The sequence below is a fragment of the Panthera leo genome, chromosome A2, assembly GCF_018350215.1.
Source record: "Panthera leo isolate Ple1 chromosome A2, P.leo_Ple1_pat1.1, whole genome shotgun sequence".
Lineage (NCBI taxonomy): Eukaryota > Metazoa > Chordata > Mammalia > Carnivora > Felidae > Panthera > Panthera leo.
Window position 1 is genome coordinate 166,627,687 of NC_056680.1, and position 14,584 is coordinate 166,642,270.

At 58.2% G+C, this 14,584-nt stretch overlaps 1 protein-coding gene across 9 annotated transcripts in view; it reads right to left on the reverse strand.

Moving 5' to 3' along the window:
- PTPRN2 (protein tyrosine phosphatase receptor type N2) overlaps window positions 1-14,584 on the reverse strand; it is an 811,978-nt gene that overhangs the window by 34,576 nt on the left and 762,818 nt on the right. For all 9 annotated transcript variants that reach the window (XM_042927240.1, XM_042927243.1, XM_042927244.1 and 6 more), the window contains 2 exons: window positions 6,916-6,989; window positions 624-701 (listed from right to left, as the gene is read on the reverse strand). In XM_042927240.1, coding sequence (XP_042783174.1) covers window positions 624-701; window positions 6,916-6,989 — 152 coding nt within the window. The remainder of the gene's footprint in view (window positions 1-623; window positions 702-6,915; window positions 6,990-14,584) is intronic.

A 14,584-nucleotide genomic window follows, 5' to 3' on the forward strand; every position in this document is an offset into this window, starting at 1 on the left:
GCTGCTGCGTCCACGTACGTGCCACAGAGCTGGCGGAACCGCCCTCCCGACCGCGTCCTCCGCCGGACGGGAGCCCTGCGGCCCGGCCGGTGCCCGGGGAGGACGCCTGCTCTCGGGTCCTGCTCTCACTGGCTCGAGCTCTCAGCGGTTCTCAGCGCCTGGGCCTGGCTGGGTGTCAGGGACGTGCGGAAGGAGACAGACCAGCCAGGCCTTTCGAATGCATTAAAGAGAATCTACGAGGGAGAGAAACTATGATTTGAACACCATTTTCTACCCTCATCAGAGGAGAACAATAGATGAAGACACATTGAACACCTTACGACAATTTAAACGCTTACTAATTCCATTTCCTCATGTTTCATAAGATACAACTGTACGGGGGTTAACAAAATAAGGGTCTTTAAAGCATTCAGTCCCTCAAAGGGAATTTTGTATCCTCGAGTTTTGAAAACAGAAGACCGATAATAAAACCTTAAAAGACTCATTTAAATTCTGAAAGCAGGTAACACTTGATGAACGCCTCTAAACACGTTTAAATGTGCTTCGTGGGATCCGGGGCATCGCGCGCCATCAACACGTAAGATCTGGTTTTCAGAAGGAAGTCTTAATTAAACGAGACTCACCTGCCAGAAGTCGGCCACGGTGGCGGGCAGGGGTCCCTGGGTGGCGATGTAGGCAGGGTTCCTGGGGTCATGGTCCATCTGCAGAGATAGGATTACAGTAACAAAGGTTAGCTACCAAGCTAGCAAAGAACCCAGGAAGTAAAGCACCGGCTACGGAGGAGGTGAAGGCGGCCCGTCCCGCGCCCAGTGCCGCATCGACACACGGCGTGCGCGGAGGCGAGAGAAGCAGGCTGGTCTTCCTTGGGTCCCCCGGGATGCCCCAGCGCTTGGCGTTGAGGGGGAGCCCTTGCGGCCCGTGCTCGGAGCCTGGGGATGGCATGGGGATGCCTTCCGTATGCCTGATACGCAGGTAATGGGAGAGCAGCACGAGCCCGAACGAGGACGGCGGACCGGAGAGGCCCGAGGCCAGCGGTCGGCGCACAGCGGGGGGTGTCACCACCGCAGCGTCTCCACGGATGCCACCGTTGCAGAGCAGCTCAGCCACGTGTCGCCCGAGCGGCCTCCACCCTGGCCACTGGCCAGCGGGAGCAGCCTGCACGCCCACCGTAGGCCACGTGCAGGGCTCACGGCATGCCCTCTGTGAGAGCCACAGGTGCGGGGCGGGGAGTGGGGAGGCCCAGGCTCGGGGGGGGCGGGGAGCCCGCGAACCACCTCCCCCCCCCCCCGGGTCCGGCAAGAACTCACGAACAGGTGCACCTTGCCCCCCAGGAAGAGTCGGCTCCTCTCGTGGGGAGCTCGTTTTTGTGGCCCCGAAAGGGCTCCGGCACACCGAGTCGTCCGGGGGGTCTGCGAGCACCGCGTGCAGACCCGCCCCGGGACACGCGGCCCAGCCTTCCAGCTGCGCATTTCCGACTCTATTCCTACTGTGCCAGGCAAGGGGCTGAAAACCAACAAACAGCAGAATGCGGTCGTGGGTCTTCTGGCCGGCGGATTCGTCCGAGTGCAGCCTGCTGGCCTCAACAGAGGGAGTCTGGCTCAAAGTACCTTAATTACAACATTTAATTCAAAGACTGAGCAGAAGAAAAGAAGGGGCAAAGGGTCGAGGAACAAAGCCTGGCGGAGGGCTGTTGTGCGGACGGCCCTTTCCCCTTGGGGTCGCGCCCGGCCCCAGAGCACGGGGGCATCAGCGTCGTGTCCCCAAGGACTGCCCTGCCCGCCACGCGCTCCAGAAGGAACCTGGGAGACCCCCCACCCCCCGAGGCCCGGACGGGCCTCGTGCTGGCAGTTCACCTCCAGACACGCTCAGTGCCTGATTCTTTCCCATCAGGCACTAGAGTTTACTCTTGTGATGCCAGGGTTTGATCACGGATTTGAAATTCTCTGCAGTCGAAGACAGTTATTAAGGATACATTTCCCAATACAGCGAGAAAGGAGGAAGTTTCAACCCACGTCGTCTGTGGCAACACGCGAGGACGTCAGCGTGCAGGCCAGAGCCACCTTGAGACATGGCCCTGTGCCGGGCTCGGAGAGCAGCCCGCGGGAGGCGCGGTCCCTGGAACCCCGGCCCGGGGAATCCGCACCTCCAGCCCTTCAGGGATGACGGCCGTCAGGGATGACGGCACGAGAGAGCGCACGCGCACCGGATAATTACGCGCGCCGTGGAGGGGGGGGGGGGCGTGAGTCATTCCCACATGACAACAGTGGGACGCTGGCTGGGGTTGGGGAGCAGGAAAGTCTTTCTCTGCCTCCAGTTGAGTGATTCCCAGTCACAGCCGGACCTCGTTTTCAAATTCGCCACGACACACACAATACAGGTAAATTACGTTACTCTCTCTGCAAGCCCCAATGAAAACGTTTCAGTGGAAAGGCTTAGCAGAAATAAGGAGTTTTGATTTTTTCAAAATATGCACTCGTGAGGGTGACAGCTATTTACAAAACCCGCCTCCCTTCCCAGCAAACGATTCTGCAAGAAAAGTAAAACCCACCTCCTTTTCAAACGCGCTTTTTTGCCCACAGCAATTTAGAGAGCGTCTCATTTAAAAATCGTTACTATGTTCAAACTAGCGGCTTAGCTGCTTTCAAACTGAGAGATTTGTGACGAGGAGTAAAAACCTGAGCAGGGCTTCAGCAGCGTAAATGAGGCATCCTACCGCGGCAGGTCTCCGTGGTCCACCCCGCCGCTCAGGCGCCCGGACGAGGGACGACGCGGCTCGGGCCGTGGAGGCGGTCACGTGGCCGCCACTCGGGAGGCAGTAAATAGCATAATGATCCCAGAGCGGCGACATGTGTCATCAGCGCAACAATGACTCAAAGACGATTACAGTGACTTCATCCCGTGCACATTCTGTTGAACGGAAAATGTTTCTGGGCAGAAGCACGTCGCGCATGTTGTGTGCGTGGCAAATACCCGGCGACAGAAAGCCTGATGGTCGTGGGCGGTCTTTAACTGAGGAACGCAAAGCAAATATTTCACCAAGTGAACAGAAGCTTTATATTTAAGATTTCCAAGGCAGGTTAAGTGTGAGCAGAGGCAATCAAGTAAGTTTCTACTAACACTGCCTTTTCCATCAGGAACTCGGGCCGCGACCCCAACACGTGGACGTGGACGCGTGTCTTCCGCTACCGTTCCCAGCGCGCGAGTGAACGTGGTGCCTGCTGCTTCCTACGGTCTGTGCTGTGTCTCCTCCCCATCCTCTCTCGTTATCCTCCTTTCTTTTGTCGTGTACTGTTTCCTTGTACGTCTGTGATGTTCACCAACACAAGCTCCGGGACCGTGGAGAGTCAGCTCCCGTCTCTTGGCCTCTGTCCCGGCGTCTGGGGAATGGAGGGGGGGGGGCCGTCTGTGCCAGGGCCTCCACGTGCCCGTTCCTTCCGGGATTCCACGTGCGTGCCTGTGTGGGTGTCCTGGCGGCCACCTGAGACTATCAGCGAGAGCCCGTGCGTGTACGCCCCACGCCCCCGGGTGGCCTTTTCCTTCGTGGACCGCCTGACAGAAGCGTCCAATCAAACGCGACTTAACGCGGAGTGACTGCATGTTAAGTGAGGGCCACAGGGTGCCAGGTCCCAAGTATAATCAACAGCACGATTTTGCTTTTCCTGTCTGTTTTTTTCCCCAGAGAGAGGAAAACCGTTTGTGTTGAATCCCTTATCCACGTGGCTGGCTGATTCTTACGAAGACACCAAAGGAGGCGGGGAGCCGGAAGGGTGTATCGCTACGAATTTCTATATGCACAGGTACGACGTACCAGAAAACACACCTCGCCACCTGCCAGAAGCCGCGGAATGGCAGTTTTCAAGTAGGTGTGAGTCGTTTCCAAAACTCGAACGTGTGTTAATAACTCAGCAATAATTCCTCCAGCAGTGCAAGCAGAACAGATTTTTAAACCCAAGCATTCAGCCCGTCAAGACCAGGGGCCCACATCCTGAAGCCTCCAAGAGCACCGGGGAAGGAACCGGCCGTCTGCACGCCGATGTGTCTTTCGGGGCGGGGGGGAGGGGGGGCGCCAGCCCTGCTCCTGCACCCACGGGGCCTTGCCTTCACCCTGACCCCACGACCCGGGAGGGGCGCGGGGCCGCGCCCCTACTCTGAGATCTCAGAGCGTACGCACGCGTGTTTTCTTTCTGAATGCCTACCCACCTGCCCCTGCATCTGTTCTGACACTTCGAGCAAACTTCACAGAACGTTTTCTTAGAAACAAGCAGATATCAAACCTGAGTTTTTGAGCCACTTTTCCCGACACTAAGTGTTCATGGGAGAATTTACCGAGAAACGGTAGCTTCGGAAATTGATGTGAGGGACGCTGACTTAGGAGCTGAAGTTATTTTCGTATTTTATTTGTCTGAGTTGAGATTTAAGTAAATTATAGGCTACGATAGACACACATGGATGTTTGCTCGTGGGTATTTTCTGAGAACCAGACAGCTGGCTCCCACATTTCGCCGATTTCTCATGATACTCAGGACATCTGACCAGCCCTCCTTTCCCGAGGCGTCCGTGCGTACCTGTATTCGTTTAGTGCATTCTGAATTAAAACTTGAACGGGTTTTTTCTCCCTCGATAAAGAGTGGAATGAAAGCAAGTTTAGCTTCACGTTTGGGGAATTGCAGACCCGTTCCCGTAAAGAAGTTTGCGTGCAGTTTCGAGCAAACGGGCGTTACTGCCCCGAGTCAGTCCGCGTCCCAGGCGCAGCCACGCTGCGCTCTCAGGCGGGGCTGGTGGGCGTCCCTCCGCCGTGCTGAGCAGGAAAACAGGGTTCCCGTTTACTTTCCTGACCTCTGATCTCAAAGCGAAGACTGCGCGTTATTTACGAGCCGAGGACTTCCCTGGCATTTGACGAGGCCAAGTACAGACGTGACAGACGCAATTCTGCTACTTCTCTTCCGCACGGCCAGGGTCTTCTGGGGCTGGGACTGTTAGCTTTGCATCCAACCGCCGCTCGGAAGCTCACTGTCACCGTCCTCCGGCTACTTCAGGAAGAAGAGGTTCCGTGCTTCTTTCTTAGAGCCCGAGTTAAAAAAAGAGAAAGAATTGTGGCACGAGATAAAAGGGAAACATAAACGAGGCCTTAAATCCCTCTCTCTCGGGCGTCGCCTTCGGACCAGGCCCCTGCCCGGTAGGCCCGGGGAGGCCGGAACGCGGGAGCGCTGCTGCAGGTGTCCAGGGGGCAGTGGGTTCCCGCAACCCGCTTCGGCTTCAAGTACGCACACATCGGGAAGCTGGAACCCGTCGAAGTGGGGGGAGCTGGGCACGCCCCAACTCTGGACTCGCATCGTTCGGACCTGAAAAGAATTGTGTTATTTCTCTTCCTGGCCCCGTGACGTGGTTTGCGCCCGGGACACGGAGCCCATCAGGAGGACGCGGCTCTCCAGGCGGATCTGAGCCGCCATCACCACGGGCCCCCCGAGGGCACCACGTCCAGGCACTTAGAGTCCCCAACCTCACCAGAAACGATTCTCTGTCTACAGAACGAGAGACTGGAAACCGATGGGGCTCTGGCTTGATTTCGGAATCCGAAACGACACAAAAGCACCGGGCACGGCACAGGGCACTTACTGAGAGAGACCGAATGGCTCCGAATGAGAACCTTCGGGACACGGAGGGAACCGACCCTTGAGGTCCACCTGTGCCGAAGTAACGAGGGTCCTTCCCATAAATAACTGCAGGAGCTGAGGTCTGGGCTCAGGGGGTGTAGACAGAGCAGCAGACCAGCTCTTAACCCACTTCCTCGCGGCAAGCGTGTAACGCACTGCTCCCGCTGTGGGCCGAGAGGGCCGCCGATGGGGTCTGACCGGGGCGTACCGGACTCCCACAACAGGCTTCCTGAGATACATGGAGCCGGCAGCCACGAGAACGGTCCACCGTCCACGGCCGCGGCTTGCGATCACACGGCAGATGTTCTCATGTAAAGCCTGCTCCTGGGGGCTGGGAGGGGTTGTCAGGACGAATCCAGGGACAACCCGGGGTTTCACGGAGCCATCCACGCGTCACCGGCGCGCTCTGAGCCGGAGTCCCACGAGCGCTGTGTCTGCCTGAACGCGCATCTGATGGCGCTGTGACGTCCTGAAGCTTCCCTGCACAGTTTATGGGGCTGCTGAGGGGGGACCACAACCAGCCTCCCCCATAAATCCCCACAGGCTCCCAAACTCTCCGCCATCAACCATGTGCTTTAGCACATCCATTCCGTGGACCCTCATTTTACTTTCTTCCCACTTGGAATCGTTCCAACTTCGTTTTGAAAAGCCAGGCTGAGCATCGATTAGTCCGTCCTTGCTCGCCCCCCCCCCCCACTGCTCCCACAGCGTCTGTGACGGGAGAGGCCCACACCAGGTGTGGGTTTCCAGGGACTCTCCCTGAGCCAGAGAGCCTGCCTGTCGGGGTCTCCCCCAGGGGCTTCTGTGGTCTCAGAGGCAGAGAGCGCGGCCCGCGGAGGCACAGCCCCACACTCACTCCCCATCCTCAGGGGTACATCCACCCTGGAAACACCCACGGAGACCAGCCTGCGCACACACCTGCCCGGCGCCCTCCGTCATTTTATCAAGGGGCCGGCGGGTCTAATGTTGCCCATTCCCCCTGAATAAACAGGGAACAAGTGGGTCTGGGAGAGAGGGGCACAACCGACTGTAGACTTTCCTGAAATTCACGCTTCTCGTCAGTAAGCCAGCGGACCAGGACCGCTCTCTCCCGGCGAGGACCCAGCCCAGGCCGGCTGGTGATGAGCCACCTGGTTCACCAGTCATCCGGTGGAGACTAAGTACCTAGTTGGCTAGTACCCGGCGGAGACTAGTTGACCGGCCGGCTGAGGCCGTATCCGCTCGTGACCGGGGGTGGGGGCGCACGTCGGGAGGTACTCACGATGGGGCTGGCGTTGATGTAGTCCGACCTGCTGTGGCTGTTCTCCGATCTCAGCAGGACCCTGGAGTGATCGTCTGCAAACAAGCCCAAAGGCATAACGTTAGATGTGCACGCGGGCCTGTGTCTGTAAGGGGCTGTGCGAGGAAACAGCGGCACCGGGTGCCCGTGCAGGTGACGTCCCCTCCTGGGGCTCTGCTTAGGCCACTTACCATCACTTCCTTCTCCAGGAGAAGGGTGTGTGGGCACCTGACTCTAGGTTTCACCCGGTAGAATTTAGATATTTTTGTGTTTTTCTTACACAGATTCAAATCCCAGGATTAGTGTTCCTCTGCAAGATTATAGTTAAGGCCTCCCTTTATTATTATTCTTTAAATTTTTAAAAGTTTATTTATTTTGGGAGAGAAAGAGACAGCGCAAGCAGGGGAGGGGCAGAGAGAGAGGGAGAGAGACCCAAGCAGGGTCCGTGCTGTCAGCCCAGAGCCCGACGTGGGGCTCGATCCACAAAGCCACGAGATCATGACCCCAGACGAAATCGGACGCCTAGCCGACTGAGCCACCCAGGTGCCCCTACGGGTTTCCCTTTAAGTAGGAGACATATTTGGCCACATACAGGAAACACGTATCAACATGAATATTGAGATATTAGGCAACTGTTCTGTATATAAAATTCTGTGATCTGGGAACGGCTAAATCCTGGGATGACAGGAATTTCGTTTTAAAGGGAGAATGGGAGAAAAAGCAAACAGTTACAGAAGGAACAGAGATTTGTGCAAGCGGGGGTCCCCTGACGACACAGCCAAGTGCCTTAAACATGCACAGCAACCTGATTTTGCAACCAGACATATCAGTGGGGATTAGGGACATGTGATTGTCAGAGCTTAGTGTGTTTGATACACGAATCATTCTTTTTTTTTTTTAATTTTTTTAACGTGTATTTATTGTTGAGAGAGCATGAGCAGGGAAGGGGCAGAGAGAGAGGGAGACACAGAATTCGAAGCAGGCTCCAGGCTCCGAGCTGTCAGCATAGAGCCCGACGTGGGGCTCGAACTCCCAAACCGCAAGATCGTGACCTGAGCTAAAGTCAGATGCTTAACCCACTGAGCCACCCACGTGCCCCTGAATTACTCTTTTTTAAAAAAGTTCATTTGAGAGAGAAAGCATGAGAGGGGGAGGGACGGAGAGAGAGGGAGAGAGCGGACCACAGGCAGGTCCATGCCGCCAGCACAGAGCCCGACGTGGGGCTCGATCCCGTGAACTGGGAGATCATGACCTCAGCCAAAATCAAGAGTCGGACGCTTAACCGACTGCGCCGCCCAGGCGCCCCTGGCACGCGAATGATTCTTAATTCTGGTTCTGGAATAACCACCTTCCTGTGTATGGTGACGCCCCTCTTTGCCCGTTTTCAGGAACTTTCAAAGCTGCACCCTCGGTCGGGTGTGGAGGAGGCGGCACAGGGAGCGGGGCGAGGCCACTCCCCGGCGGGGAGCAGCCTCAGGGAGGGACGCCCACGAGGGTCCCTCCTTCCTCCCTCCGTCCCCGGGCGTGCGGCCACCTTGTCCGTCCTCTGCGAGGGGCAGCTGAGAACTGCAGGCCGCCGAGAATGGCGGTGTGCTCCACTCGCCATCTCTGCCCCAGTGAATGGCTTCGGGTGTCGTGCACAACCCCGACTTCTTTTCTTCTGAGAAAACAGAGACAACCTGGCCGGAGCCTAGGAAGCCAGGGATTTGGGGGGTGGTGAGTGGTTCACCCCGGTCCTGAATTTCAGCGGCGTCTCCAGGTCCAGGCTCCCGGCCTTGAAAGCAGCTTGGGCAGTGGGGGAGGGAAAGCGCGGGGACTCTGCTTCGGTTTCACGTCTCCGGGACGTTTTACTTCATTTCTTTTAACAACAACTCTGGGGCCTGGGAAACTTGGTGGGTCTACGGGACCGGATGGCATCCCACCGGTCCTACCGAGGTATCGACGTGAGCTCTTTTGCAGTAGAGACGAGACAGATGAGAAACATCTAGAGTTGCGGACGAGCCTGGACGTTGCACGGTTTGCTTGGAGGCCATCTGCACCCAAAGGTTGTGGAAACGCTGCGGAGGCACTCGTGACGGTAGCCGCGGAGACGTCCCCCTGGGGCGTGAGAAATAATACAAAAACCCCCCGTGCTCGGTGGTTTTGGGTTCCTGCACAGATTTATTCTTGAGAGACTGAAAACTGGCACTGGCAGGAAACTGAACAAATTACCAGAAAAGCTGGTGACCTGTGTCATCGTACCACATTGCAGACACTACCGCGCTGGGAAAACCTGGTGCGTCTCACTCCACGTTGCTCCATTTCCTTGGCTGCCGTGACCCGGGGCCTGGAAACCCGCGCTCAGCCCTGCGCGTGAGCGTGCTGGTTGTTGAAGGAACGTCGCCGACGGCCGAGACTCGTACAAAACCGCCCGACCGGAACCCCACGTTCCCGAGCAGGTACGGAAGTACGTATAGAAATAACGTCGCTGTGTCCGAGACTTATGGGACCATGGTGACAGGATTCCTATCGGCAAAGATCGAGTGACCAAGGACAAAGGAGTTTCACGGTCCCTCTCAGACCCCTTCCGGCTCCCGGGTGTTTGCGGTCATCGGCCACCTTTGGACTCCAGCCCCTCCTGCCGCCCCTTCTCTCGACACAAAGGAAGCCTGCATTTGTGCCGAGGCAAGATGGTTCTCTGGGATGACGGTCTGCCATCTTGGTCTGCTGGCTTCCTGGGCAGGGTCACTTTCCTCACCCCAACCCTGGCCTCTTGACTTACTGGCCTGTCACACAGCAAGTGGAACAAACTCAGACTTGGTTACAGTGACCCCCAAACCAAGTGCAAAAAGCCCAGTTTCACTGCGGGGCTCTTCCTGGACGCATCAAGCTGGAGACGGCGATGTGTCGTTCAGAAGCAGGCAGCTTTTCTGAAGGCTGCACCTAGTCTATTGTTGCAGCCTACGTACAGTTCTGGAATACAGAAGCAGAGCTTCGAGCTGCTTGCGGAGGGTTCCAGAGGGCCTCCCAGGAGCCCCGCCCTAGGAGAAATCGTCTCAACACAGCCAAGTTCAGACACTGCCGATAGTGGCAGTGAGGACCCCTCCTGCCTGAGAACCTTTCACAAAGAGCAGGGTCACGGCGAGAGGGAGGGGAGGGGTACAGGGGGCAAGAGCCGGACCGTGTATCTCTGGCTTCAGAGGGCGTGCTGTGAGGGTCCCAAACGTGGCCCGGCCAGACAGGCGCGGGCCTGAGGGCTGCTGGGTGCCCTTCACCTCCAAGGGGACAGCGCTGCCCTGTCCTGCGAGCAAGCAGCTCGGTGAACGCACGCCAGCTGAGTCTTCTAGTCAGGAAATGGAGAAGACGCTTCACAGGCTCGGGAGTCTCGGCGAAATACAGACACAATCTAGGAGCCGGCTGCTCTGAAGGATAAGGGGACAAGCTGCTTGGAGCCGCTGAGCCCAAGCCCGGCTGTGAGGCCAGCCCTGCCGTCACGCTGTCTGCGAAGCACCGCGTCAGCCGCGTCACTTCCCGCAGGCCACCCTTTTACAGGCACCGCTGAGGTCGGGACAAGGGCTCCAGAAGCTCCCAAGCCGTGTCACTTGACGATCACGTAACTGAGTTTGCGGTGACACGGCGATTTCAAAGTGAACGGTGAACTTGCTTTGTTTTTAACACTGGGCCGTCTGAACCTCCATGTGGGACATCTGAGCCACCCGGGAAGGACCAGAGCGCCAGGCAGGGCGCCGTGGAGGTACGGTCATGCAGCGGGGACGAGCCGGGGGTGTTTCGATTGCTTGGGTGAATGCCAACTCTTTTGTGGTTCACTTTCCCTGTTCATCTTTCTAAAAGGGCCGCTAGGGGAGACGATGAGCTGGCATCAGTTGGGAGTGGCTGCCTCCACTCTTTGTAAGGGCAAGGGCTGAGATTCACTCAAGCTCAGCCAGCAAGTTGGAGGTGAGGCCGGCGGGGCAGGGGGGCGGCGCGCTCAGGAGCACACCCTCGTGTCCCCGGCCCACGCCCCGCGGACTGAGTATGGTTCCTCGGGAGGGTGTGCGAGCACAGGCTCCCGCCCCGGGAGCAAACACGACACAGCGGTCACAACCACGGAGCAAAGTTCTACAGCCACCTGGGTGCTTACACTTTGGCTGAGAAGGGGGCGTGTTCTTTAGGGTTAGAGAGCTCACCCGGAAGCCAGAAAGGGGAAACTCGGTGCCTTCCGCTCTGTCTCTGGCCCTAAGACGCAGCCGTTTTCCCTTACAAGACCCACAACGGTAAGTCTTATCAAGGAGGGAAGGAGAAAATCGCCCCGCAGATGGAAGTCGGGAGGCGTGTGGCACACGCTGCTTTTCCCAACTCCTTGTCCCGAGCTTCTCCAATATTCTGTCTCTTCTAAAAGCAGTTCCACAGATGCTACCTTTCTTCTTCCTGGAACTGTGCCCTACGTAGAACAGGGGCTACGCCCCCATTTTAGATGGAAGAAGCCAAGGCCCAGGAAGATGTGATGTTTGCCTTGGCAAAGGCCACGTGGCCAGCGGCTAAGAGCCCAGGGCTTGAGTCCCGGCCCTGCCACCTGCTAGCCAGGTGACATTTGGGTAAATTATTCAGTATTTTAAAGGCCAGATCTGTCATCCAAAACGTGGGCTGGGGCTCTTAAAGGGTCGTCGTGATGAACGTACACGTAAGCACCGGCTGGAGCGCCTCGTGCACGGCAAGGGGCGGAGGCGCAAGTCCAAGGCCACAGGCGGACGGACGGACACAGACCTAACTGATGAAAGGTCAGTTAACTTGGCAAGAGTTATTTACGGTGCACCGTGTTGTCAGTGAATACAAAAGGATTTCCACGGATGCCGGAAGAAACAAGTTCTAGAAGGTCTTCTTGATTGCTGGCAGGGCAAAGAGCACTTGAAGGCAGCCCGCGGCACTTCGGGAGGGCTGCGGCCGAGCCATCAGCTAGCACGTGCCGTCATCCGAACACGTCCCGTGAACCCATCGAAGGAAGGTGCGTGGAGGCTTCCTGTGCCTCTAACCCGTCCTGCAACACTGAGGATAGTGTTTTCCTAGGCGCCTTGGTTACGTCATTCACGCCAAGTGAACTGACGCGTGTGAGTCAATAATCTTCCCGCCAGGAGCGGATGAATTCCCTGATGTCGAGTGTCTCCAGCTCAGGCGCGTGTGTGTGGGGGGGTCGCTGGTGCACACTGGCCTCACACAAGGGAATTTTTGTCACCCAAGCAGTCGGCCAGTGTCCTCATGGGGCTTTCCGGCGGCGTCTTTCCGTTACACCGTTTCCTTTACTTTGACGGCGTGGCCAGTGGGGATGCGGGGCGTGTGCGGTGACCCGCCAGCGTTCTGTGCTGGAGGGTCGGGGCTCTGAGACCTGAGTGGAGACCGGTGCGCCCGGAGAAGCGACGGCATCAGCAACCACCGGCATCTTCTCCGGTTTCGTGGGTCCACAGAGGGTTTAGTGCACGCGGCCCGAAGCTCTCCGCTGCCGTAGGTCTACCAGCTGTCAAAGCTGGTCTAACGACTGTCACCAATCACACACGGTAACGTCTTTCTGTTAGGACTTGTCATAGTTGAGCGAGGCAATAAATTTCTGTATTCTGTTTGTTTTGAGACTGCCTGCGTGTTTCTTTGCAGATCTAGGAACCGGATGACCACAGCGTGATCGTGAAACATACTTGCTCTGGAGTGGTAAGTCCTCTCTAGAGAGGTTGGCTCAAGCTTCTGTCCGGGGCTTCCCTTCCTCAGTAAGTAAGCAGGTCTTCTGCTCTTAGTTGAGCTTGCTGAAAACTCTTAGTTCAACCTATAAACATCACCGAACATCCCAGATGAAAAAGCTCCACCCAGAGGCTCCTTGGATGAGCACACAGCGCGTTTGGGTGGCCTGGGTGGGGAGGTCCCAGATTCACAGCACCCTCCCGCGCCCGGAGGTGGTGAGAGAATGAGGCCGGTCCGGTGCCCCGGCCGTCACGCGCCACAGAGGCTCACGTCGACTTCCCGTCCCCGACTCAGAAACAGGTCTCGAGTCACACGGCGGCCGGCAGTCCCTGGTCACGGGGGCTGGTCTGCTTTCTAGCTGCTTCAATAGTTTCACCAGCCTCTCTGCAGATGTCTCAACAAGAAATCCCAAATAGGACTGCCAGCCTGCTCTGTGTGTGAATGACAGCGCAGTGGGTCACAAAGGCCCGGACCACAGCGGGACACCCACGCCGGAGAGAGTTCCAGATGCGTGCGGGCCTCGCCCACCGCTGTGCGCCTGCCCGGGAAAGGCGCGCTCTGGGCACGGATGCTGGTGTTGCCGGTGTCTGCGTCCTGGCATTGCCCACCCAGCCCCCCCCCAGGGCTCTGGAGGCACGTGGGGCCAAAAGTTGAGCTGAGTAACGCTTGTCTCCACGACACAAGATATGTCGGCCTCCCGAACCCCCGGTACCACAGACGCGCCCCAGGTGGAGATGTCTGGTGTCCTTGTGGGAAGGGGGACTTGGGACACAGGGGCAGACGCAGAAAGGTGATGACATGTGGGCAGCGAGGGCACAGACAGCCGGCTGCGGCCCGCAGAGAGCCTGGACGGAGCCAGCCCTGCCCACGCCCGGGGCTCTGACATCTCGTCTCCGGGACTGAGTATTAACTCCTGTCATTCAGTGCTGTCCCCGACGCCACACCCGGAGGCGGGGCTCTGTCCTGCTCTGGCTCGCTCACCGGTCCCCAGGCACGCACACCTCCTCCGTGGCAATCACACACGCTCAGCACAGGAGATCAGGTTGTGTTCTTACGAGAACACAGCTGCCCCAGAGAACAATGGGGAGACTGGAGACCGGCTGTCTTTTCAAGTCTTCCAGTAACAGTCGCAACATCTGAAGGGCACCCAGGCAGACACAGTGACCCCGGGGACCCTCTGTAGTGCTGTCTGAGACAACATTACTACCCCAGGCCTTGCCAGTAGGATGCTTCTGGAAAAGCGAAGAGAGCTCGGCAGGGTACACGTTCACGCAGAACGGAGATTTAGAGCAAATGCGCCGCAGGGAGGAACGCCCAAATGGCCCCGGAACAAGCCCTTTCCCGGGAGAAGGGGTGTGACCCTGGGGAAGGGGGGCAGGGGGCAGACTCGGAGCGGCTTCTGGCTTCCTCGGTCCCTGCGACCAGGCCTGAGTGGCCACGCCCTGCACCCACAGGCCCAGCACCCAACGGCCCAGCTCCGCGGGGAGGGTGAGCTGCTGGCGAGGAGGCGGCCGTCGCGGAGGGACCACGAGACCATGTCCCAGCGGACGACAGACGCCCGGGGAGCGCCCCCTGGGGAGACGCAGTGCCTCCCGCATCCCAAGGGACGCACCCCCGCGCTCGGCCAGTGTCGCAGCAGATAACCCTACCTCGGGCGCAGAGGAGTTCCCCAAATCCGCTGTGCCTGAGACCCCGGGGCGGCCCGTCCGGTGGGGCGACGCCGGCGTCTGGGCCAAGAAGCCGGTGGTGCAGACGGTGCCACGTCTTCGTCCCCATCAGAGACCCACACGGAAGCCGGTCCCACGATCCCTGCGACAGCGGTGGACCCGACCCAGAGGGCGCAGGCGCGGACGGGGTGGGTCCCCTGTGGCCGCCCTAAGGAGGGCCACTCTCGGTGGCTGCGGGCACCACTCACGAATCACAGCCTCGAGTCTCCGTCCTCACCGAG